The sequence below is a fragment of the Malaya genurostris genome, chromosome 3, assembly GCF_030247185.1.
Source record: "Malaya genurostris strain Urasoe2022 chromosome 3, Malgen_1.1, whole genome shotgun sequence".
Taxonomy (NCBI): Eukaryota; Metazoa; Arthropoda; class Insecta; order Diptera; family Culicidae; genus Malaya; species Malaya genurostris.
The window spans coordinates 195,363,781-195,385,687 of record NC_080572.1 but is presented as its reverse complement, the minus strand read 5'-3'; the positions used below and the strand labels follow the sequence as shown (position 1 = coordinate 195,385,687).

Genomic DNA, 21,907 nt, shown 5'->3' with positions numbered 1-21,907 from the left:
TTATCTGTTCGTCAAAACCAAATTCTTGGTATTAAATACCTTTTGTGGAATTTGACCCTTCTGTTTCAACAGACTTTGAAGCCGATTTGCATACAGAACCATTGTATGGCTGGTGCTACACTACTACTTATACTAAGAATCCTTCCAGGCCGGGACGCGAACATACGACATCTGGCTTGTAAGACCAGCGCCCATGTATTGAACCGCCAACCCGGACCAGAATGCACATTTAATAAAACCGCCAACTTCCGAGAGGATTTAGAGATTTTACAAAAGCGACACCATTCTGCATTTCCGGAAGAATGCAAAACTAATCGCGATATGTATGAGCAGAAGTAAATTCGGGACCTCATAGTCATACAATGATGACTTTGATCGTATCAAAAAATGCTCTCTAGCAACTCTTCACACGATTCAATCAGTACCATCAAAGAGAGGCGGATATCATATCAGCTACAAAAAAAAAACGGTATGGTTCATTTATCATAGAATGGACATCAGTGCGAGAGCGAATCACGCTGCTGTGGGGAATCTCTTTGAAGCAACAAACGATCGCTCATTCTCGTTTCGCGATCCGATTCTATACTAGCAGTGGATAATTGTGGTAGAATCATTTTGCTATTCCCGTTTGTTCTAACTATGTAACCTTAACCTTAACCTATAACCTTTGTATAAGTTGTGTCTATGAAAATGCCTGTTAATGCTCCACACCATGGTTTTGAAATATTGTAACCTAGTATGAGAATCATCAAGTTGAATCATCGATTCGATTTTCTGCGATAATTGTCAACTTACGATTCTCTCTTGGCAAATTCCACACAGCGCCGATCATTGCCAAACCGTATATATTTTGTTAAGGGTCGTGAAATACTCAAACTATGAAGTGGAGCAAAGAAATGTAGAAAAATTCTCTCACGGTCCATGCATTGAGAGGCAGCGAGTTTTTGTAGCATCTTTTACCAGATTGAAAATGTTGTATAAAATGTAGAGAAATGTCGAGCCACTTTCTGCCAAATTATCGGAAATCACCAACACTGATGTCAAACAATCTGCTAAAATCGTTTAAGGTAGAAACGAAAAAAAAATCATTCACTCTAAGAATAACGGTGAACCAAACTGACTGTAGCTACTTACCACACTGGGAGAGAAATTATAAAATATCCTTCAAATTTAGCTTCCCATGAACAGATTTAACCATACTTGGAGAAACCAAAACCCTGGTTACGAAGTTGCATCAATGGGGGATAGTTACATGTCAGACAATATTCACTAAAATCACACGAATAATACTACAAACTCGTACTACAAGAATAAACACACTGTATAGCAGCCTTGTGACCAAAATACACTGAGGTCTTTTTTTACGCGGATTTCCAAAGCTAACTCATTTCTCTAACACTTTTTGATTTTTTTTAACAGAAAAACATCTTTAAATAAATTTGCATTCTTAAAGTTTCATGCATTTCATTCTGCTTAAAAAAAAAATTTCAGTTTCGGAAATCTCAAAAGACCCCAACGCGGTTTTCTCCAAAAAATTTTGTTTAGAGATAACACCATTTCTCAACGTTTCATGCATTTCTTAGATACTTGGCATCAAAAAACGAATTGTCGATTTCGGAAATTTCAAAATTTTGTCAAGTCCCAAAGTTAATTTTATTCAAAAAAAAATTTTTTTTTATTTCACCAGATCTGAACGTTTTATGTATTTCTAAGATAATTGGCATCAAACAAAAATTTCGTTTGTTTTGCGGTTTTTATAGGCAGATTTCCGAAGTTACGTGGATTTTTGACGCGAATTTCCGAACTTACGCGGGTTTTTTACGTGGATTTCCGAAGTTGCGCGGTTTTTTACACGTGGTACGTATCCCCGGCGTAAAAAGAGACCTTAGTGTATTGCAATGATGCTTTAAAAAAACACAGTACACATTTTGTCATTTTGTCAAAACGCAAATTTGCAAGCTTCGCCAGACATGCGATCACTAGATTGGACCATAAATCATTAGAACTGAATGTCTTCAAGGGCTGAGGCCAGTAGGTCGCGTATAACTGCATGGCTCGCTCTGCGTATAACATTTCTTTCCATGCTCTCTCGCAAATGTACAAAATGACTCTCGATGTGGCCGGGTAGAAAAGAAAGTGTTGATATTTTCGGTTACAAGTTTGACTACATCACATAACATCCGCTACCGCTTGTTTGACAGCCTTGCTGAGCCGATTTTATTTCTCTCTCATATTTCGTTACGTTACTAGGGAACTGGAGCAGAAAACAATGGCGCCGCCATAGAAATCGACTTATCTTCACAAAAATAACGTTCACTTCATTTTTATCGCGACAACATATATGTTTTCATGCACTAATCGCATCTGAATTAAATTATCTAGACATTGTCAGGATAGATTTTTGATCCATGCTTTTGAAGGCGACATATTCAATGAACAAGTTGAAAAACGGCGTTTTCAGCTATGCAATTCTTCCTTCAGAAAAAATACTATCCCTACCGCTAAAGTCAATTAATCATTCTGAAATTTTCACAGAAAAATCTAAACTAAATTTCTAAGAGATTGTCAGTTGGTTTTTTTTTATATTCTTCACCGTTTCTGAGAAAATAAGATTTGAAGCGTGAAAATAGCCTTCTGAAACGCCCTAAAACACACTGGCCTCAGCCCTTAAAGGTGCCTGACTGTCGGAACAGAACTAAATTCGTTTACAATAGATTCTCTGCTGAAGTGCCGATTGTACCACACACAGAATCGCGTAAATTTCTGCTTCGCACACAGTACAGTGTCTACCAAGTGAGTGAGATTGTTATAGTCTCTTTTCATGACAGTAGACACCAGCAAGACCACGGCCATTCAACTGAGAACCGCCCGTATAACAAACTGCGTGTTCATCAAGTTATCGTTCTAAAGAACAAGACAACCACTTCTCACGAGGAGGATATCTCACACTGAATGTTTTGAAAGAAAAACTGCATGTGAGAGTTAGGTCTTCAGGAGCAAGTAAATACTCATCCCAAGTAATCATTTGAGATCCCAATAAGAAACCAAATATATTGGGTTACAGCTTCAATAGTATATGGCCTATAGCGAACCATGGATGGTTTTTTTTTAATATTTTTAATCATTCAAATTCCACTAGTAACGAAGAATGAAATCGTCCACAGTGCAAGAGCTTTGCTTTTCAAAAGTGAATTCCATCATTATGGGCAATTAAAAAGTGAAGTTACAATAATTGGCTGACATCAAAGGGAAGTGTATTCACTATTTTGCTCACTTAAGTATGAAAGAAATGTTTGCAAACTGTGTGAAGCGTTTTCTCACAGATGACTAGCTCTAAAATCAGTTTCAAAATTTAGGTTTGAAATTCAAATCAACAATTCAAGTTCATTATTTTAGAATTCTGGAACTGAACTCATTTTCACAATTCAGGATCCAAATTTAATTCTAGAATTGAAAACTGAACTTGAATTCTAAACTTGACTTGATGCACTGAGTCCAGTTCCAAAATCCTGCTCCAAACCCAAGTTCCTGAATTCAATTCCAGCATGCTTAATCTGAATATTGGTAATGAACTCAGAAACTGGAATCAGGAGTTAAATTCTGATTCTGAAGTTAGTTTCAAAACACTGAATCCAGATCTAAAATTTCGTTCCAAAATCCAGATCTAGAATTCATACCATGAGTTTTGTTTCGCACTTCTGAATTTTTTTTCTAGAATGAGCATTCTGGATACGAATACTGAACTCAAATTAAGGTAATTTAGTTCCGAATCTAGTCAAGAAACCAGTTCCAAAAATCTAGCTCCAGAATCTAGAAATAGGACTCAGTACGGAGTCTAAGTTTTAAATTATGAACCAGTATTCTGGAACTAAATTCTGAAACTAAATTCCAAAACTACTTTCTAAAACCAGAATTAAATTTAAAATTCAGCTGGATTTTGGTTCCAAATTTCAGTTCCAGAATCCATTCCAAATAGGGGTTTACAAACGTATGATAGCGTAGTCTGAGCGTTTGAGGCTTTATACCACACAGAAGATCTTTTTTTGGCAGCTGCTGATTAAAGATGACTACCCGTTTCGCCTGAGAATACCTCAAAACCGTCGTCTCCATGCGGAAAAGACAATCAAGCGTAATACGTTTTTCTCATTGTTTCCAAAACTTTGAGTAAACTAAGTTTTTAAGTTATCTATGGTTATCTCACACTGTTGAAAATTTAATTATAAGTTACTGATATTATTTCGGACAGCCTTGAGAGAGGTTTATGTTGTTTCGTTTAGTTCAACTCGATACATTTACGACTAAGCTCTACCCATTCTTCAGGAATCAAAACAAATTGGCTCAAATGGCACGTTCCCCTTGATATTTGGAGATTTGTGTCTTGTTCTTTTACAGGGTGAAATTTTGAAAAGGCACCCCGTACTAAACTGATGTGTATTCACGTCAAAAGAAATGAAATGGAAAATTTGCAGAAATAATGAGGCGTGACTGAAGTGTGGATAAATGTGGATAGATTTTGTCAGACCGGGGAATTATTACTAACGACGTAAGTTGCATTTTTCGTTAAATTTGTTTCAGTCTGTACCAGTGCTTATAAAAGTCATTTTATTTGATTCAAAATAGACGAAAATAACGAGATATAAATGTCACTCTCAGCTACGCTTGCAAATTATGAAAACGAGATCCATTTCCAGTCAGCGTAAAAAGCGCAACAGTCGTTTCAAAATTGTGTTCTTTCTTTCATTTGCCCTTTCCGTCATTTTCGGATGTCAGTGAAAGTCGAATACTGTATAGTGTCGATATTTAATCAAAGTTTTGAGAATCGATAATGACAGAAAATGAATCACAATGATTTTTGGTAGTAGTGTTGGTTTTCAAACAGGTTCTGAGGTTCTCCGTTACAGATTTTCAATATATGGATGAAAGAATGAGAATTGAAATTCTGCTGATTCACACTGCAGACGTTAGTTCGGTTTCGTCTTGTCAGAGAGGAACGAGTGACGTTGGCAATTACTATCTCTTCTATTTGAATGAGAGACGAAAATATAAATTCATCTCTCTTCGTTTGTTTTTGATTCGGTCATTTACGAATGGGATAGTAAAAAAACGAATATGAGATTGTTGAATTAGATTCTGTCATTGTGAATGCGTTACAATTCTAAGCTCTGATCTGTACGTCGTATAGTTCAATCTACCATTCAGGTCAGTCTTTTGTCCAAATTTTAGTGGTGAAACAAAAGTAGATGCACGGAAAAGCCAGCGATAGCAAAACAACTAAAATGTGAGTAGTTTTTCTGAGTTTAATTGGTAAAAGTTTGGTACAACTAATCGATTGTTGTTTTAACCAAACTGTCCTTTTTGCCTTTCTGAAAGAAAGAAAGGGATTAGAATTTCTGGAAAACCCGGAGCTTCGGAGACGCATAGTGTTATATACCATTCGACTCAGTTCGATGAGATCGGAAATGTGTGTGTGTGTGCTTTTCGAAGATATTTTAACGCACTCAATTTATGCTCCTTTGAAAGCTACTGTCGGGTTATTGATCAAGCTCGAAGATCAAATAGCTGTGACTTTTGGTTCCGGAGATATGATTGTATAAGTGACGTAACCGACAAAACGTGTTGTATTTTTATCGCTCTAATTTATATAAGGGTGCCAATATTTTGGGATCAACTTTAATTTCGTTAAGCGCTTTTGTTCAAAAGTTTAAGCACCTTGAAAAAAGTCCCCATGCAAAATTTGAGCTAATTCGTAGATAGGTAAGAGGTGACTATTTTGAAGTAAGAGAATTATAACACCACTAGGTGGATTAAGAAGGGTTATATTTATCGTGCTGGCAGTTTAGCAATGACACTCAGTAAAGACACGCACCACAGACCAGTAATGGAACGTTACAGTTGAGCAAGGACAAACACCTTAAGGAGAAAATGAAACGTGTCAATGAGGTGTCACTCGTGCAACTGAGCAACGACTCATTCACAGTAAAGTTACATGAATGCATGAAAGCAAAAAATGGCTCAGTTGTTTTAACCAGTTATTCAGTTATTTGACTTTAAGGCGCCTATTGCAATAAATATTTTTTACTGCTAGTCTTTTCAGGGGGCAGCTAATCGTTCGAAGTAGCTGCTTATAGCTTTACCAATAAACTCACAGATGATATAGAAATGCAACAATAGATTAAAATTCCCAATAGGGAGTTCACCACCAAATGTTCACAGGGCATTAAGAAATTTTTCCTCGACTTACAGAATTACAGAGTTTTTTTGATTTCGTTTTTAAAAGAAATTTAAAAATTTAGTTTTTCAAGAAAACACAAATACAATCACTTTACTTTAGCAGTAATTTTTAAGTGTTTAGCGTTTTTGATTACATTGACATGAAATGTCCAAAAATACATTACTCGCCGATGCAATTAAAACATTTATATTGTAAGAATATCTATGCAGTAGATGGAAAACTTGTTTTACAACTAACTTTTGTCGTGAATACGACTTACTTTACTATGGGGTGCCTTTTCAAAATTTACCCTCTGAGAGAGTGATAAGTTTTTGATCGTGAATATCTCTTGTTGTATCTAACGAATCAACATAATTTTTGCTACATGCCATCGGAAATATGATCACAATTTTATGATAAAATTTTCAGTTGTGTGACATAATCTCAAATAGTTCAAAATTAAACTTTTCTGAAATGTTTGGTATAAACGAGTATCAAAGAGAATAATTCATATGGCGCGTTTGCCTTTTTCGTATTTTGAAAGCTCATAGCTCAGTGATCTGTGGAAGGATTTATATAATCTAACTACCAATAGAATCGAAATTTTCCAACTTAAACGTGTATAGCAAAAGCATTGAAGTATTTCAATAGTACGCTATTGAAAAACCTATCTCATTTGACCCATGTCAACACCAGCCAATCAGAACGCGTTCTGAGGAAGAGAAGAAAATAGCTGCTGCTGTATAACAAATCGTTCAAGAAAAATGTTCTGAAAAGTGGTGAATATCGTAGTGAGTTCCTCAATTTGGTCCTTCTGAATGCTAGAAACGAATCCCTACAGCATATTGATAGTTTCTTTCAATAAATTATGCAAATCCGAAATGAAATAATCGACATTAAAATTCTATATGCGGCTATTTTTATGGCCGTTAGGACCGCCCATTAGTGAAAAAGCTACAAACGAAATCACATAAAAGGAAATCTCTTAACAAAAATTGAATCAGTTTGGATTCTATCGCCACTGCGAGCAGATGTGTTCTGTGTCGTCTGCACAGCTAGTTTCGCTTTCGACAAGAGCGATTACGTCACAGCTGCCAGTCATTAGCATTGGGAAAAAAACAACGGTGGAGAGCATTACACAATATCAGCCGTTCTAATGGCTCTAAAATTTTACTATTAGGATTTGTTTTTCGCAAATCGCAGGTAATTATCCTCAGTTTAGAGCAAATCAAGAACAATTTGGTTAGATTTATGCACTTTTCGCTGTGTGAAATTCACAGTAATCGAGATCAAGTGAAGCCTTTTTTTGCGAAAAATGTTCCGAGTTTAATATCGTAGAGAATTACGCAATTTGACCCTTCTGAATGCTGGAAATGAATCCCTACAGCATATTGATAGTTTTTTCAATAAATTATGCAAATCCGAAATGAAATAATCGACATTAAAATTCTGTATTAGCCACATAAAAAGGAAATCTCTTAACAAAAATTGAATCAGTTTGGATTCTGTCGCCACTGCGAGCAGATGTGTTTTGTGTCGTCTGCACAGCTAGTTTCGCTTCCGACAAGAGCGATTACGTCACAGCTGCCAGTCATTTCGATGGATGAAAAAGCAACGTTGGAGAGCATTATAAAAAATCAGTCGTTCTAATGGCTCTAAAAGTTTTCTGAAGAACTATTAGGATGTGTTGTTCGCAAATCGAAAGAAAATATCCTCAGTTTAGTGCAAATGTAGAACACTTGGTTAGATTTTTGCACTTTTCGCTGTGTGAAATTCACAGTAATCGAGATCAAGTGAAGCCTTCCTTGTTTTAGCGAAAAATGTGGAAAAGGGGAATGCTTGCGTAATTCATACAATTGATCAACTAATTGATATTCGGAAGTGTTAAGGAACATGTCATTTGTTTTCGTATTCACGACATCCAGTTATGTGTCTGACATTACCCACCCGCCTTTTATATTCTACTTTCACTTACATGACACTGCCATTACATAACAAACATGAATGACGTTCATTTGGCATTGAAATAAATATGAAACGTTTAAATAAAGAGGATTTTTGTTCTGCGTGTTGCTGTCTTCGTTCTCCGCCATGTGACAGCATTTGAATATAGCAATTCCGTTTACCTGAATGATTATGACAAAACCAACAGATATGGTAGTTGAATTAATAACATTTCGGTTGAAACAACCAGGGCGTGAAACAACAATTGCAATATTGTAATTTTGTGATCTGCGGGTACTCCGTGTGTATTCAGTTCAAGTTTTTTCTCAAAATCTGTGCATCTTTCAAATGATGCAAATATTTTGATAATAAATTACAATCAAACTTCTCTGTCATTACGGCGTCTGAAGATTCAATGATGTCCTTGCTACTGTCAGCAAAAAAATGCCTGAACAAGTAATAATAGTTCATTACGGATAAAAAATCTTTTTCCTTAGTTAACTTTCAGGTTCAAAAAATTGTCTCATAACTAAACAGTAAAAGAAAAACTTAAGTAGAAACCGTGCCTTTCTTCAACTTGTCGCGAAAGGATCCTTCTTGCCTTGTTTGGCATGAGTAAGTTTCAGTAATCAGAAATGTACTTCTGTCGATCCTTCAATTCAATTTAAATTCTTCAAATGAATGCTTCTATTTCCATTTGCCTTCTTATGCTCCGTTACAAGGGTTCGTTTACATAAGTTATGAGCGAAAAAAAATCGTGGGCATCACATTACGTGTTGATATGAAGCATACTTACGTTCCAACTGTTGCTTGTCAAGATCATCCTGCAAAAGAGAAAGAAAAAAAAACAATGTTAATAATTGCAAAACCATACCCAAATACTTTAAAACAGAGTTTAAAAAAAACACAAGCTGAAACCTCGAAGAAGCCGAAGCGAATTCACCAGTAACAAATGCATTGAATAGAACGTGTGATAAAATAACATCGATAAGGTCCATCAATTTCAATCAAATATAGATCCAAGATTCGGTTAAACAGCTTCCAAGGCCACCCGGATGGGAAGCCTTGGCTGAAGTAAATCCTCCATGTGAAAGAAATCCAATATCATCCTCATTTGTATTCCACAAGTTTGCTTTGACGTTTCTGTCGTTTTCTTTTTCTTTTCTTTTGTGCACCCTTATCCGAAAGTTCGATGGGAAGCACCCACCCCTTCCGAGAAACTCGTTAAAGCATCAATTGTAACACAGTAACAAATTCTACAAACCAACGGAACAAAGCAACTGTAAAGAATCCAGTGGAATGCAAAAGTAAAATGCTGACAGGGCATTGTCAGGAGATGAAAAATGTGCAGTTGATCGGGGAATGATGCTGCCTCGGTCCCATTTTTTCCAAAACAAAATAATGTGTCGTGGGATTTTGGCTTGTGTTACCAAGCAGCCAAACGTGAGGTCAGAGCATGTGAAGCATAGGAGATTGTTTGGGGGGGGGGATAAATTCCCCGAGAGCTCACGTCAGGCAAGGATTGCATAATGAGACATAAGTGGTGACTCCAAAAGGGAAAAAAAAAACCTTTGGGTAAGAATCTTCGTTAGTGGACTGTTGACCGGGTTCCACATGCGGGACAAAATATCATTACCGAACCGGCTCCCCCATTTTGATAAGTTTGTTTTGTGGGGAAACTTCGTAAACATTTTGAAACAAGTTTTTGGTGACTATACCGAAAAGTTGACAGTAATCCAGTCGACGGTGGCGTCGAAGAAGTTGCAGTGTTTGAAGAGTTTTTTGTTTTGAATTTTGTTCATCTGAATCGAATGATATTTGCTTAGCTTTTCTGGATGAGAAATGAGGAAAATTCTTGGGGATTGATTGAATTTCGAGGTTAAATAATTATTGTTGAAAATAGTTATAGGACTACCTAGACTCTGGACTGAACCCCTCCCTCTAAATAGTAGAGAAATGTAAACTTTTATGAAATCTCCTCTGTCCCGAGTGAGCCTGCATGGTTCGCTACTGGTTGATGACTTGCAACAAGTCTAAACTTTTATTTTCGCCATTGCACTCCATCACCAACCTTAAATGTTACAGAAAATTCCGGATTCCATCCAAACTATAGTTTACCGCAAATAAACTGCTACCGACTTATGCGTTAATGGAAATATTAAGTTGCCACACATTCATTCAAAAGTTTGCTTTTGTTTATTTATACCCATGCACCAGCTGCATTTCTGAAAATAGCACACACATGAAACAGAAAATGCAACGTTTGAAAGCAACTAATTGACCTGGCAGGCGAAGCTCACGGAACCATATTTGCATGACGAATGATAATTCCTAATTCAAACAAAGCTACGAAACATCTTTCATTCAGCACATACAGCACACACTCACTCACACACGGTGCTCACGTAGCTCACTTCGATACGGTTCTTGCAAAATAAATGGGCAAACTCCCAACTGTGCTCATTTCCAAACAATCCGGAATGCCGCCGGACCGCCCACTGCCATTTCCCACTGGGAGGGCGACCCCATCGCTAAGTTCGGTAGCAGAATAGCAGGGCTGCCACGGTTCTATTTGCGTAATTGATCTCACCTTCCGTAACCGTCGCCGTCAGTCCGGCCTGATCCGGTTTGCTTATAACTGTTTTCTTAAACAATATAAACCACTGTGTAGTCTATTTTGGTCGGGGAAACAATTTTGGCCAATCCGAAATCGTCTCAATGTCAATGGGAAATAATTCCTCCCGCTGCTCATCCGCCACTCATTCAAAGAGTGTGAGCCAATCTCGTTCAGTCGCCAAGTTACTGTTCCATTCTTCTACAGCTCATTTCCCACGAGGTTGTAAAAAACATACACACACATCCCGGTCCCGGCCGGTTAGAAAACGACTATATAATCACGGCTAATTATTGTGAAATATTTGCTTGATCGCTCCCAAAAAGAGAAACGGTCTGATGCCGGGACGGTCGCAACCGAGTGGGGTCGGGGTGGTGAGAGTGGAAAAAATTCACGTCAAAATATGTCAACCGAATCGCGTGAGATTTCAACATGTGGGTGTACGTTGTTCGACCGACCGGGGACATTGCGGCGATGATGGCTTTATAACGTGAATGTCGTGTCACCCTTGGTGGAAATTCCTTCCGACGCACTCACCGGTTTTGTTAGTTGACATTTCCAAGCGCCACGAAAAACATACTGCGATTCAAGAGTACATATCTAATGGTGAAGTTGGCTTTGATTGGCCATGCACTTTCCGCACGAGAGGTAATTAGAGGTCATTTTCATTATAGGCATTATGGAAAAAATAATTGTGCCTCAGTTGGTAATACCAACTATCTATTATATTTTCAGTTTCGACTATAGAGACTTTAAACTTAAGGTCATTCGCCTTTTCGGGTTAGAAAACTGTCTTACACTATGTTCGAGGGCTGGGAATCGAACTTAGGAAGGCTTCGTAAGAGGTATCGACTTACCCATCAGGCTATAGCAGTCCTCAAGCTATCTATTATTCTAAATCACAATGTTTAAGTTTTTGTTTTTGTTTTGATCTCAATGTACGGCGATTTAAGCAAAAGTCATCTCACTCGCTACCAGCTATTTGGCAGAATAAACACTTAAAAAGCCTTAAAATTGGTAGTATGAAAAATATCAAAGAGTCAGCTATTTTTGACATGAATTATCTCGTATTTGTTAACTCTGTAAACTTACTAAATTACTGAATTTGTCGGTAGTTTTTTTATAAGGAAAGTGGAGGTCAATTGCACTTCCAAAGCAATTATTCCTTTATTCTAAATACAACAAAATAATTATAAAAACATAAACATTGTATGCATTATTACCTTCCATAACTACACAGAAAGAAATAATTAAAGTTACACGATATGTAAATCAATAGATATCAGTTGTACCGAAAATCTGATTTAAAACCATGATCGATGTAAAATTACAATGGAATGCATTGATTTTTCAAGGAACAAGACTGTATATGTTAAAAAACGATTAATTTTGTTTTGGAAGTATATTGAAAAATCAAGAACTGTGAAGTAAACTTTCCATTCAATTGCCTGCTCGAAATATGTGCATGAAAAGTTATGTAAATTTACAAAATATTTTTAGGTAAATTTACAAAATATTTTTATCTCAGTTTGCTTTCTCATCTCATCCAAGTCAGTCTATAAAACAAATCCGCTTACGTTCGGGACAGAAGAAACCAAGTACAGTATTGTGTAGTGAACAATAGAACGACCTCGAAATGAGTGAACAAAACAAGCGAAAGCTGCCGCCACTACGAAAGAATTTAATTATTGTTGACTTCAGGCAGTGCAAAATTCGACCTTTGATACGAGAACTTGAAGGTTTGCTTAAGGGGCAAATGCATCTTGACATTAAACGTGTACATTTACTTCAATGCAATAAGACCAATAATGTTATTTATATCCAGTTCTATAAAGAGTGCAATTCAATTCGCTAAAGACAATAAGAATGTGCACTATGTGGAGCATGAAAATATCAAGTACAACAATCCAGTATATATGGAAGATAGTGCTATAGAAGTGCGTGTGCATGTTCTACCCTCATGCGTCCCCGATCCTTATATTCGCGCAACTATGTCCCAATACAGAGAGATTCTCTCTATCGATAAAGAAAAGTCGAAGAATTTTTTCCCCGGTTTTCTAAATGGCGTACGTTTGTTACGCATGCGCTTGAAGAGGCCTATACCTTCTTATGTGACTTTCGGTTAGGATACAAGAATCCCGTGCAAATCACTTGTTACCTATGACAATCAGATGGCCACATGTCAATATTGCCTAAAAGCTGTTCACTACGGTAAGCCATGTGATAAACTGGACAAAGAGACAACCACACCAAAGGACAACGAAGCTTCCTTCACACCAACTCCAAGCAACCCCAGTACACCTTTGACAGTCACCAACAACAGTGAAGCATCCCCTTCAACGAAACCATCCAACGTATCCCCTATAGAACAATGTACACCCGCTGCAGTTAACAACTTACCATCCAACCAACCAACCAACAATGTACAACAAGACGCATCTACAGCAACTAGCAACGAAATCAACAACAATACCACCGATGAATGATGAGACGAACCGCGAACAAACTGCCCCTCAATCCTCGCAGGAGGAAAATGGAAGCTCTTCTCTCGTTAGAAAAAAAGTGACATCGAGATCCAATACAAAAAAAAATTTGTAAAAACTCAGCTAAATCGGCCACGTAAAGCTTGTACGCAAATAGGCCTGAATAAAATATCTTTTAAATAAAAATATTTTTGTCTGTGTTGTCATTCACATAATTAAAATATTTTTTCCAGTATACATTAAAAAATGTTAAATGTGTTTCTTTTTCAAAACACTTCAAACTTTTTCTTAGCAAAGTGAATCGCCCGATCCTGAGAAACATTATAAAACATATATAGCGTATAAGTAATGCCAACAATGTGTGCGTAAAAACAATTTCCGGCGCTTCTTTTCCTGATTTTACTCAATAAATCTTCCATATGGTTGAAAAATGGTCCAATCGGTTCATACTGCTTAAAATTGCCATTCAAGAAAAGCGAAAATCTTAGTCTAAAACTCTTTCGTTTTCCTTAAAACTGCTCGAGAAAAATTATTTCAGTTTCAGCTTACTTCCACTGACACATTTGATTAGCAACAAACACATTCCTATATGGATTTCCTCTTGCAGAAATTATTGCGATATAAAAATTTACGTACCTTTTACAAGTAAACTCGCAAAATAGGAACCTTTAATTTAACACGCGAAAGGCAATAGATATGGAATGTTGTCGTAAAACTATTTGTTTTTCCGGAAAACTGCTTTTTTAACAGAAAATATTTAGTTTTGTTTACTTTGTGTAGCGTAATCTAATAAAAATGCATTGAAGCAGTGTTGCTAACTTTTTTTTATTAGGGAATTAAAATCTACATTCATAACATGTGAGCAATTTTCCATCAAACGTTGGTAAAAAATTGATCAAAACTGATATTTCATCCAAGATGTCAGGCGTAACCTTCATTTTAGGATAAATTATTGTTGAAAAAGATTGTTTGAAACTCAATCGTGCAAGCCACTTTGATAAACTGGTTTCACTGAATATATGAATACATAGATCTATGACATACGTACCAAATAAAATGCACGTGATACACAAATTACCAACACAGGTTAACTTGGTTTACCATTGATCCTTAAAATCCTTAAGTTTTAATCTTTTCGTATAAGTAATACGTTTTAGATGGGAGATTGTTAAATGATATAGACAAACTTTACAATTAATAAATAAATTTTGAAATCTTCTATCGTTGCACTATCTGTCATATCAGTTTGGTAATTTTGTTCCATAAGATGTCTAATCTTATGGAACAAAATTACCAAACTGATATGAGAATTATTCAATTTATTTTCAAATACCCATTTCTTTATTATAACTGAATTATGAGAAACGGATGATAAACACAGAAGTTGACTGGTAACAAAACTAAAATCGCTGGGATATTATTTCCCAACGAAAAAGACATTAGATATAATAGCGAAAAAAATGTGTTTTGTTTAATTTTTCGGATATGCCTAATACATAACCATCAAAATTTTAGCAGTCAAATCTCATAATGAACTATGAGTGTAATTGAAAATTCTGCGACAAAATGTAGCATCTCATAAGAGAAACAAGGGGTACGTTTTATCCTAAGGTTCCATACTGTTCTACTGTTATGTTTTCTTACAAAAAGTAATTCATATCTCTGGTTTTCAGGAATCGTTCTATTCCTACAGCTTCAGCTAAAGTACCTAAATGTACAAATTTTGAAATGGAGTACTTTAGAATTCTAATATCTTTGTTTTTCAGTCTCGAAATTAATGAACATTTTTTAAATTGATCAATTCTTCGTCGACACGTGACAATCCATATATTTGCAAACATACGGTATAAAAATTTGAAGTTTTCTTCTACTGAAATGATCAGTTACTTTGACAGCTTCATTTCCTTCGAATGACAGATTCAACTATATTATTTATCGGGCACTTAGGTACATATGACGTTAATTGTGGCGTGTTCTTTTACTGAAATATCCGGTAATCTTGGTGGGCTCGTACCCAGGATTTCGTTTCGGGAGAGGCTAGTTCACTTCACCAGTTCCAGAAGCACAGGAAAAAAACCTGTTTTAATCCACCTAGTGGTGAAATGATGCATTTCTCCTATTACTCATATCATCACAAATATTACTGTGGAATTCGCAAAAACAACTTTTCATTGAACAGAAATAGAAAAGTTTTTTCGATCTTAATCTAACAAACTCTACAAATACTGTTTACCCTGTAGTTCCGGAACCGGAAGTAGTATCTACAACAAATTTAGGAATTCCGTATGAAACTGTAAGACTGTTCTATTTAACCTTTAAGTTTGTTAAAATCGGTTGGGCCATCTTGATCATCATTTCCAATTCTTCTAGAACTGGATTCAGATGACCGGTATAGCCGAAGTTGGTTTGTTTGCAAGCAACAAATATGATCTAAAAATTGGAACAATTTTGAACCTAGTTAAACCTAGACTTACTATCTCATGATCTATTTCGATTAAATCAATTATGCCAAATCTAACAAACGAAGCGAACCTGCGTTTCTGTTACTTCTGCGTATATAAGTCAAGCTAAACAGCATGAATCACCAGCATAAAAATATGTAGTAGGATTATTATTTTTATTATCATTATTGACATCATTACACCACCGGCACGGTATTACTGCACTACCGGATGCGAAAATTTCTTATTTTTCCAAATAAATTTGAATTAATTAACATTCGTTTACTCTTTCGGTCGCACTTATCATAGAATAGCTAAAATTTTATCAACCGCAGCACCGTCTTTTACCAATATCACACACCATTAGCAGACATCCGTAACCGTTTCGATTCCTTCATAGCGTGTACGAAATAGAACAAAGCATACATTCAACGGAAGTCGGATCCGGATGAAATTTCACAGTAGCTTTAATTGTAATATGAGCTTTAATTCAAATCAAGACATGTGAAAATCGGCTAAAGCATCGCAAAGAAATCGAAGTGAGTGCTATATTTTATGTTTTTCTGCAATACTTTCGGTGCTTCCGGAACAGGAAAAGATTTACCAGTATGGCCGAATAAAGCTTTGATGCCCACAAACTAACAAGCTCTGCAAACTAGAAGAATTTATCAGACAGTTTTATTGGATTTGTACTTGTTTTGTGACCATCGTTTGTGAAAAAAATACTAATGAAATTGGTAATTTTCCACTTACCACGCTTTAGTTACGAAACCGGAAGTCGGATCTGGATCAAATGTTCGAGAAATTTTTAGGAAACTATAAGACCATTAATTTGAATCTTAGTTTGTGAAAATCGGTTGTGCTGTTTCAGAGAAAAATGTATGCACATTTTTTCACGAATTTTCACATATTGCCATGTAACTCCGGAACCAGAAGTTAGATCCAAATGAAATTCAACAGCAGATTATGGGACCATAACACCTTTTATTTGAATCTTAGTTTGTGATAATCGGTTCAGATATTTCTGAAAAAAGTGAGTGGATATTTTTTCCATTTTTTTGGGCATATCATCCTATATCTCCGGAACCGGAAGTCGGATCAGGATGAAATTCAGTGGCAGGCTATGAGATCGGGAGACCTTTCATTTGAATCTTAGTTTGTGAAAATCGGTTAAGCCATCTCCGAGAAAAGTGAGTACATATTTATATTACATACACACATACACACACACACACACACACAAATTTACTCAGTTCGTAGAGCTGAGTCGAATGGTATATGACATTCGGCCCTCAGGGCATCGGTTAAAAAGTCGGGTTTCATATCGATTGTATAGCCTCTCTATATGAGAAAGGCAAAACGATCAAAAACATCGAAATGGAACACACATTGATTTCTTAAATGTTGCTTGGCCTATTTCACGAACTTATATTCAAATAAAAGGTGTTAATATTCCATGCGATATTTAATTTATTCGAGATCCAACTTCTAGGTCCGGAAATACAGAGTGATGTGTGTTGATAATTGCATATCGTCATTAGAATTAACGATGCAACAAAAATAGACAAATTATCTTTACTTGGGTCAAAACTGTTTCAATTTCAAGGTTTTATTAGCTGGGTATTATACAAACTTATCTTTATCGGTTTTCCGGTTTTCAGTTTTCAGGCTTAAGATTCCAAAACGATCAATAAAGATCAATTTCCTAGAGATGATTTGAGGTTTAGGAACGGATGATAGTTCTAGGAAACCAAATCAGGTGAACAAGTTGAAACCTTCCAACCCATTGAGCCTCCGATTTCAGTCTACTATCATTCTTTTCTCTGGTGTATAACAATGAATCCAGCCAAACATGTATCCGAAGTGGGCTTGCGTTCGTCTTTTTTTGGTTTAAATAGGTGCGGGATATTTTTTTCATTTGCAGAATCTCTCCGATCATCCAGTACAACTTTGAGTATTATTATCATTGTCGTTGTTTGTCCCGGTTTTAACCTCTATTTAATGTAGTTTTGACACTGTCAGTGGTAGTAGAGTTTTGACCATCAACTTCTCCAACCACTATCCTACGGTGTAATCTGCAGGATCAACAGCCCTATTACATTCATTAAACTGTTTTTTGTTATCCTTTTCTGATTTTGAGACAGCTATTGAAGTGTGTATTCGGGCTATACTTTCTGGGACAGTCTTTACGTAATGAAAACCGTGAAAATTTTACCGCATAGACAAGCCTATTAAACTATGCTGCATGTGAAAACACATGAAGAGACAGCCTAGTTGACTAGACGAACCGAGCATGCTTCGCTTCACTCGGATGCCACAGGACTTCCACGTTTGAAATTGAATTTGTTCACTGGAAACAAACTTAAACTCTATTTCGAAAATTTCATACTATCAACGGGAAATGGCAGACAATTTCTAAAAACGACAACATGATTAGTATTTTGGCAAATACCATTAAATTAGAAGCAACACAAAAACGTCTACTGTTAGAAACAATTGCTGACCGAAAAAAATGTTGTTCATAAAAATGGTTTGTTACCCCCCAAAAACTGCTTCGCGGGGATTTGTGGCCCCCAAAAAATGCCCTTAAGGGATCAACGAACCACCTAAGACCTAAAATTGCATTTTTTTTTAGGTTTAGAATTAAGGGGCGGGTAGGGTGTAACACTTTTGAAAAACCATTTATTATTTTCTTTATATTTTCTAATAGTAAAACATATCAAGAATTTACTGTGAAATTTTCAAGCCTTTCGGAACAAAATTCAGCAAGTTATGGGCCTTTATCTTTGCGAAGAAGTAAGAGCTCGGCACACAGGCCCAAGATTTCTGCTTCGATTAACTTAAAAACTTAACAAAACATTCTTGAAATGTTTTATTATAACAAATTATAAAAGAAAAAATATGATTTTTTGAAAATATTAGACCCTACGGGCTCCCTTGAGTAACTAATTGTTTCCATTGATTTTATGTACAAAAAACTTAAAACGCATTTTTCTCGAAAGTAGGTTTTAAAAGTCCGTGTCCATCGTCATTCGAAAACTACTGCACCAATTTTTTTCAAATTTCGCACACACTTTCTACATATAAAAAACCAGACCCCAACGTTTTCCTTTTCGTTGTTTGTTACTTTGGGGAGGTTTAACAGCTACGAAATGGCGGATTTTTTCATTTGTTCACTTCTGATTAGTCTGCGCTGAGATACAGTGGACACCGCAAATCATGATTTTTAAGAAGCGTCCTCAAAAATACCTCTTCACCAACTTATTTCTCAATATTTTTCCACGAAAAAATTACAAAATGTTGTTCGAATGATGCTTTTTATCACGCGAAACATTTGAATTTGTTTTGTTGAACGATAGTTCTGGAAAAAATTCGCAAAAATGATGATTTTTTTCATCGTTAAGACCCAACCCCCCCTTTATGTCCCTCAATCCATTAAAAAATTCAGTTTCTTAATCCAGATCCAATACGTTCCCGAAGTTCGCGTTCGTGTAAAGCACCAGAGGAAATGATCGATTTGCGACCATGGTCCTGTTCAACAATGGGACTGGTATGTGCCTGATTACCTTAAAACCGTCGTCGCGGGTACGAGAAAGGCAAGCAAGCGTGATGCGTTTCCATTGTTTCCAAAAATTTGAGAATACTTAATTTTTGAATCATTGATGGCTATCTCAGATTGTTGAAAATTTAATCGTAATTTGCTGACCATGTATCTGATGGTATGGAAAAAGAATTTTGCTATTGCGTTCAGTAGAGCTCGAGATATTCACGATTAAGTTCTACCCATTCTTCCACAGGACGAATTTTGAAAAGTCCTAGTAAAATTGCATCAGAATTTTATTTACAAATAGTGGTATTTTCGTCTATATCAAATTATGATCAAATAATTTTGAGTTTTGAACATTATAGTGAAAATATAATTATTTGTTCTCTCTTTTAGAAAATCCAAATGGATTACAATTAACGATGCGCAAAATTAAACCAATTACGATACAACAATAATATTTTACACAAACTTATCTTAGATATTATTAGATACAATCGATATAAATGTTTTGTATGAAATCTTGATACTTTAACAACTATCCATGGTGAATTTAAACCAAATTTAGATACGTTTTGTGTTATTTATAATTTTATAGACAATTGCGTCTACCTTCCAAAAAACTGATCAAAACTTTAGATTTTGGCGGTGATTTATTCCAAAATGCACAAAAAAACGATTCACTTCATTTATATGGACGAGTTCAATTACGAACGAATGAAATCGTTCCACTATTCAATTTGCTACTTTGTTATATTGGCGATCAGTCCAAATTTCCACGAAAATGGCAACATGCCAAAACTGATCAATCTCCGACAGTCACTTTTGATTGTTTGGTTCCAATATATACATCAGGACCGTGATTTTCGAGAGAAAGATCATTCTAAGCTCACTCAACACGGGGAAACTTCGATCAATTTGAAGAAAAAACAATTTGGCGTTGAAATCATGACCACGAGTACAGTTAGGATGTAGTAACCTCAAAAAGTGATCATCTATTGATAGAATTCTAAAGATTCCAAAATCTCACTAAGGGCAGTGATACAATCCATTGTTGATTCTTCGTTGAAAGTTTGTTCCATTCAATCCCCAAAAAACAAACGTCAGCACTGTTAAGATCTACTGTAAGAAAATTAGTCGGTGCTTGAATCACAAGCCAAACAGGAATACACAAACGAGGCAAACGAGTGATAACACAACTGCAACCAACCGGAGCTTTTCCGGTGACCCCACTAGCATCGATCAGTAGAAGCCAACAGATTAGCACGGCAAACACTTTCTTCAATATTTCCATACTACGGTTTAGGTCGCTAATGGAATAAAATCCTACAATTTGGTTCGCAGCAAACGCCACCAGATAATGCAGTCGTTCAGTCGGGCAAACAGTTCTTAAAACATAATCACACTAACCATGGCTACTATTTCACTTGGCGGGAGGGCTGTCGCGGTTCTTTTATTTTTTTTTGTTTCTGTGTTTTCTGCGTTAAGCGGAACTCGGTGAGCACTTTCTGGCACCTGGGCACACACTACACGGTAGCAACGGTGTTGTTGCTAATCCCACGGCGAAACTAGGACTACAATTGAGCAGGCAGCCACCCGCTGAGCGGAATTTTATAAAAGGGTCCCAAACGCGAGGCCTTTACCTTGGGCCACCATCGGTATTCCACTAGGATGTCGGTAGAAAGTACTGTAAAATTCTAGTCCGACTAGTCCATTCACTCACTCACACACGAAATCGTGCAAAATGCATATATGCTGATGCAGCAGTTTTTACTGCACTTTTCCCAGGTATTTTTCCGAGCTAGTCTGTGTGGCCAAGAAAACACGCCACGGCATGCTCACTACATTTTATAGTCGTTTCAAATATGAACGATGTTCGATGTCGACATTTTCGTAGATCTCAATCTTTAAAGTCGATCTACCGACTGGATGCGGGACGGGATGTTTTACGATGGCGGTGGCACGGAAAACTTGGCACGGTTGAGATCAACTTGGCCATCCTAGACGCCACGGTAGCAGGTGTGCCGAGGTGTGTACAGCAGAAATTATGCGAGTTGCCAAAAAAAATATACGTCATCCATTCCCGCCAAGGCTGCAACCACGGTGCCAGTACGAGGTACGGGAAAATTGCTCAGCCAAACCGATGATCATACTTACAATGGAAGTCATTATGAAGACAGCAGTAAATTTGCACTTTGCAAAGGTAAATCAGCAGCACAGATTCAGAACACGAGCGCGCGCGCGGAGACGGAAATCCGTGGATATCCGGAAAGCAGAATAGAACCGTTCGGGTTAGACGTGAACCACGGTCAACACTTGGAAAGTATATGCTGTGCCTGGCCGACGGTCGACTATAGTTATATATATAAGCTTTCCTTCCATTTTCCCCATTTTCCAAGCACCAAAACGCAACGTTCCTCCCACGAAAACAGCAAGGGAATCCGTTGCTTAACTCCCCCCCAGCATTCAGATCTTCTCCGCACGCCCAACCAAACCGGCGCACGTTCAATACCGCAGAGACCCGCAGCGAAGAGGCAGAGTAAATTATTTTGTAATTTATACTATTTAATATAAATTTATTTTAAGCTCGCTTCACCTCCCCTGACCGGTCGACAGTCTCGAAAGTTGAAAGTGTTCCTGTTCTCTCTATCACGTGCTCACACACTTACG

General features: G+C 36.7%; 1 protein-coding gene across 3 annotated transcripts in view; it reads right to left on the bottom strand.

The window, feature by feature from the left end:
- The window catches only part of LOC131434974 (troponin C, isoallergen Bla g 6.0101-like), a 59,773-nt gene extending 38,196 nt beyond the window's left edge, over positions 1–21,577 (bottom strand). Inside the window, exons 1-2 of one of the 3 annotated variants that reach the window (XM_058602355.1) lie at positions 21,395–21,577; positions 8,952–8,979 (exon numbers count right to left, since the gene is read on the bottom strand). In XM_058602355.1, the coding sequence (XP_058458338.1) occupies positions 8,952–8,979; positions 21,395–21,406 (40 nt within the window). In that variant the 5' untranslated portion in view covers positions 21,407–21,577. Of the gene's footprint in view, positions 1–8,951; positions 8,980–20,447; positions 20,547–20,647; positions 20,993–21,394 lie in introns of those variants that run through there. The other 2 variants (XM_058602356.1, XM_058602354.1) reach the window with 2 other exon arrangements.
- Between the last annotated feature and the right edge of the window lie 330 nt (positions 21,578–21,907).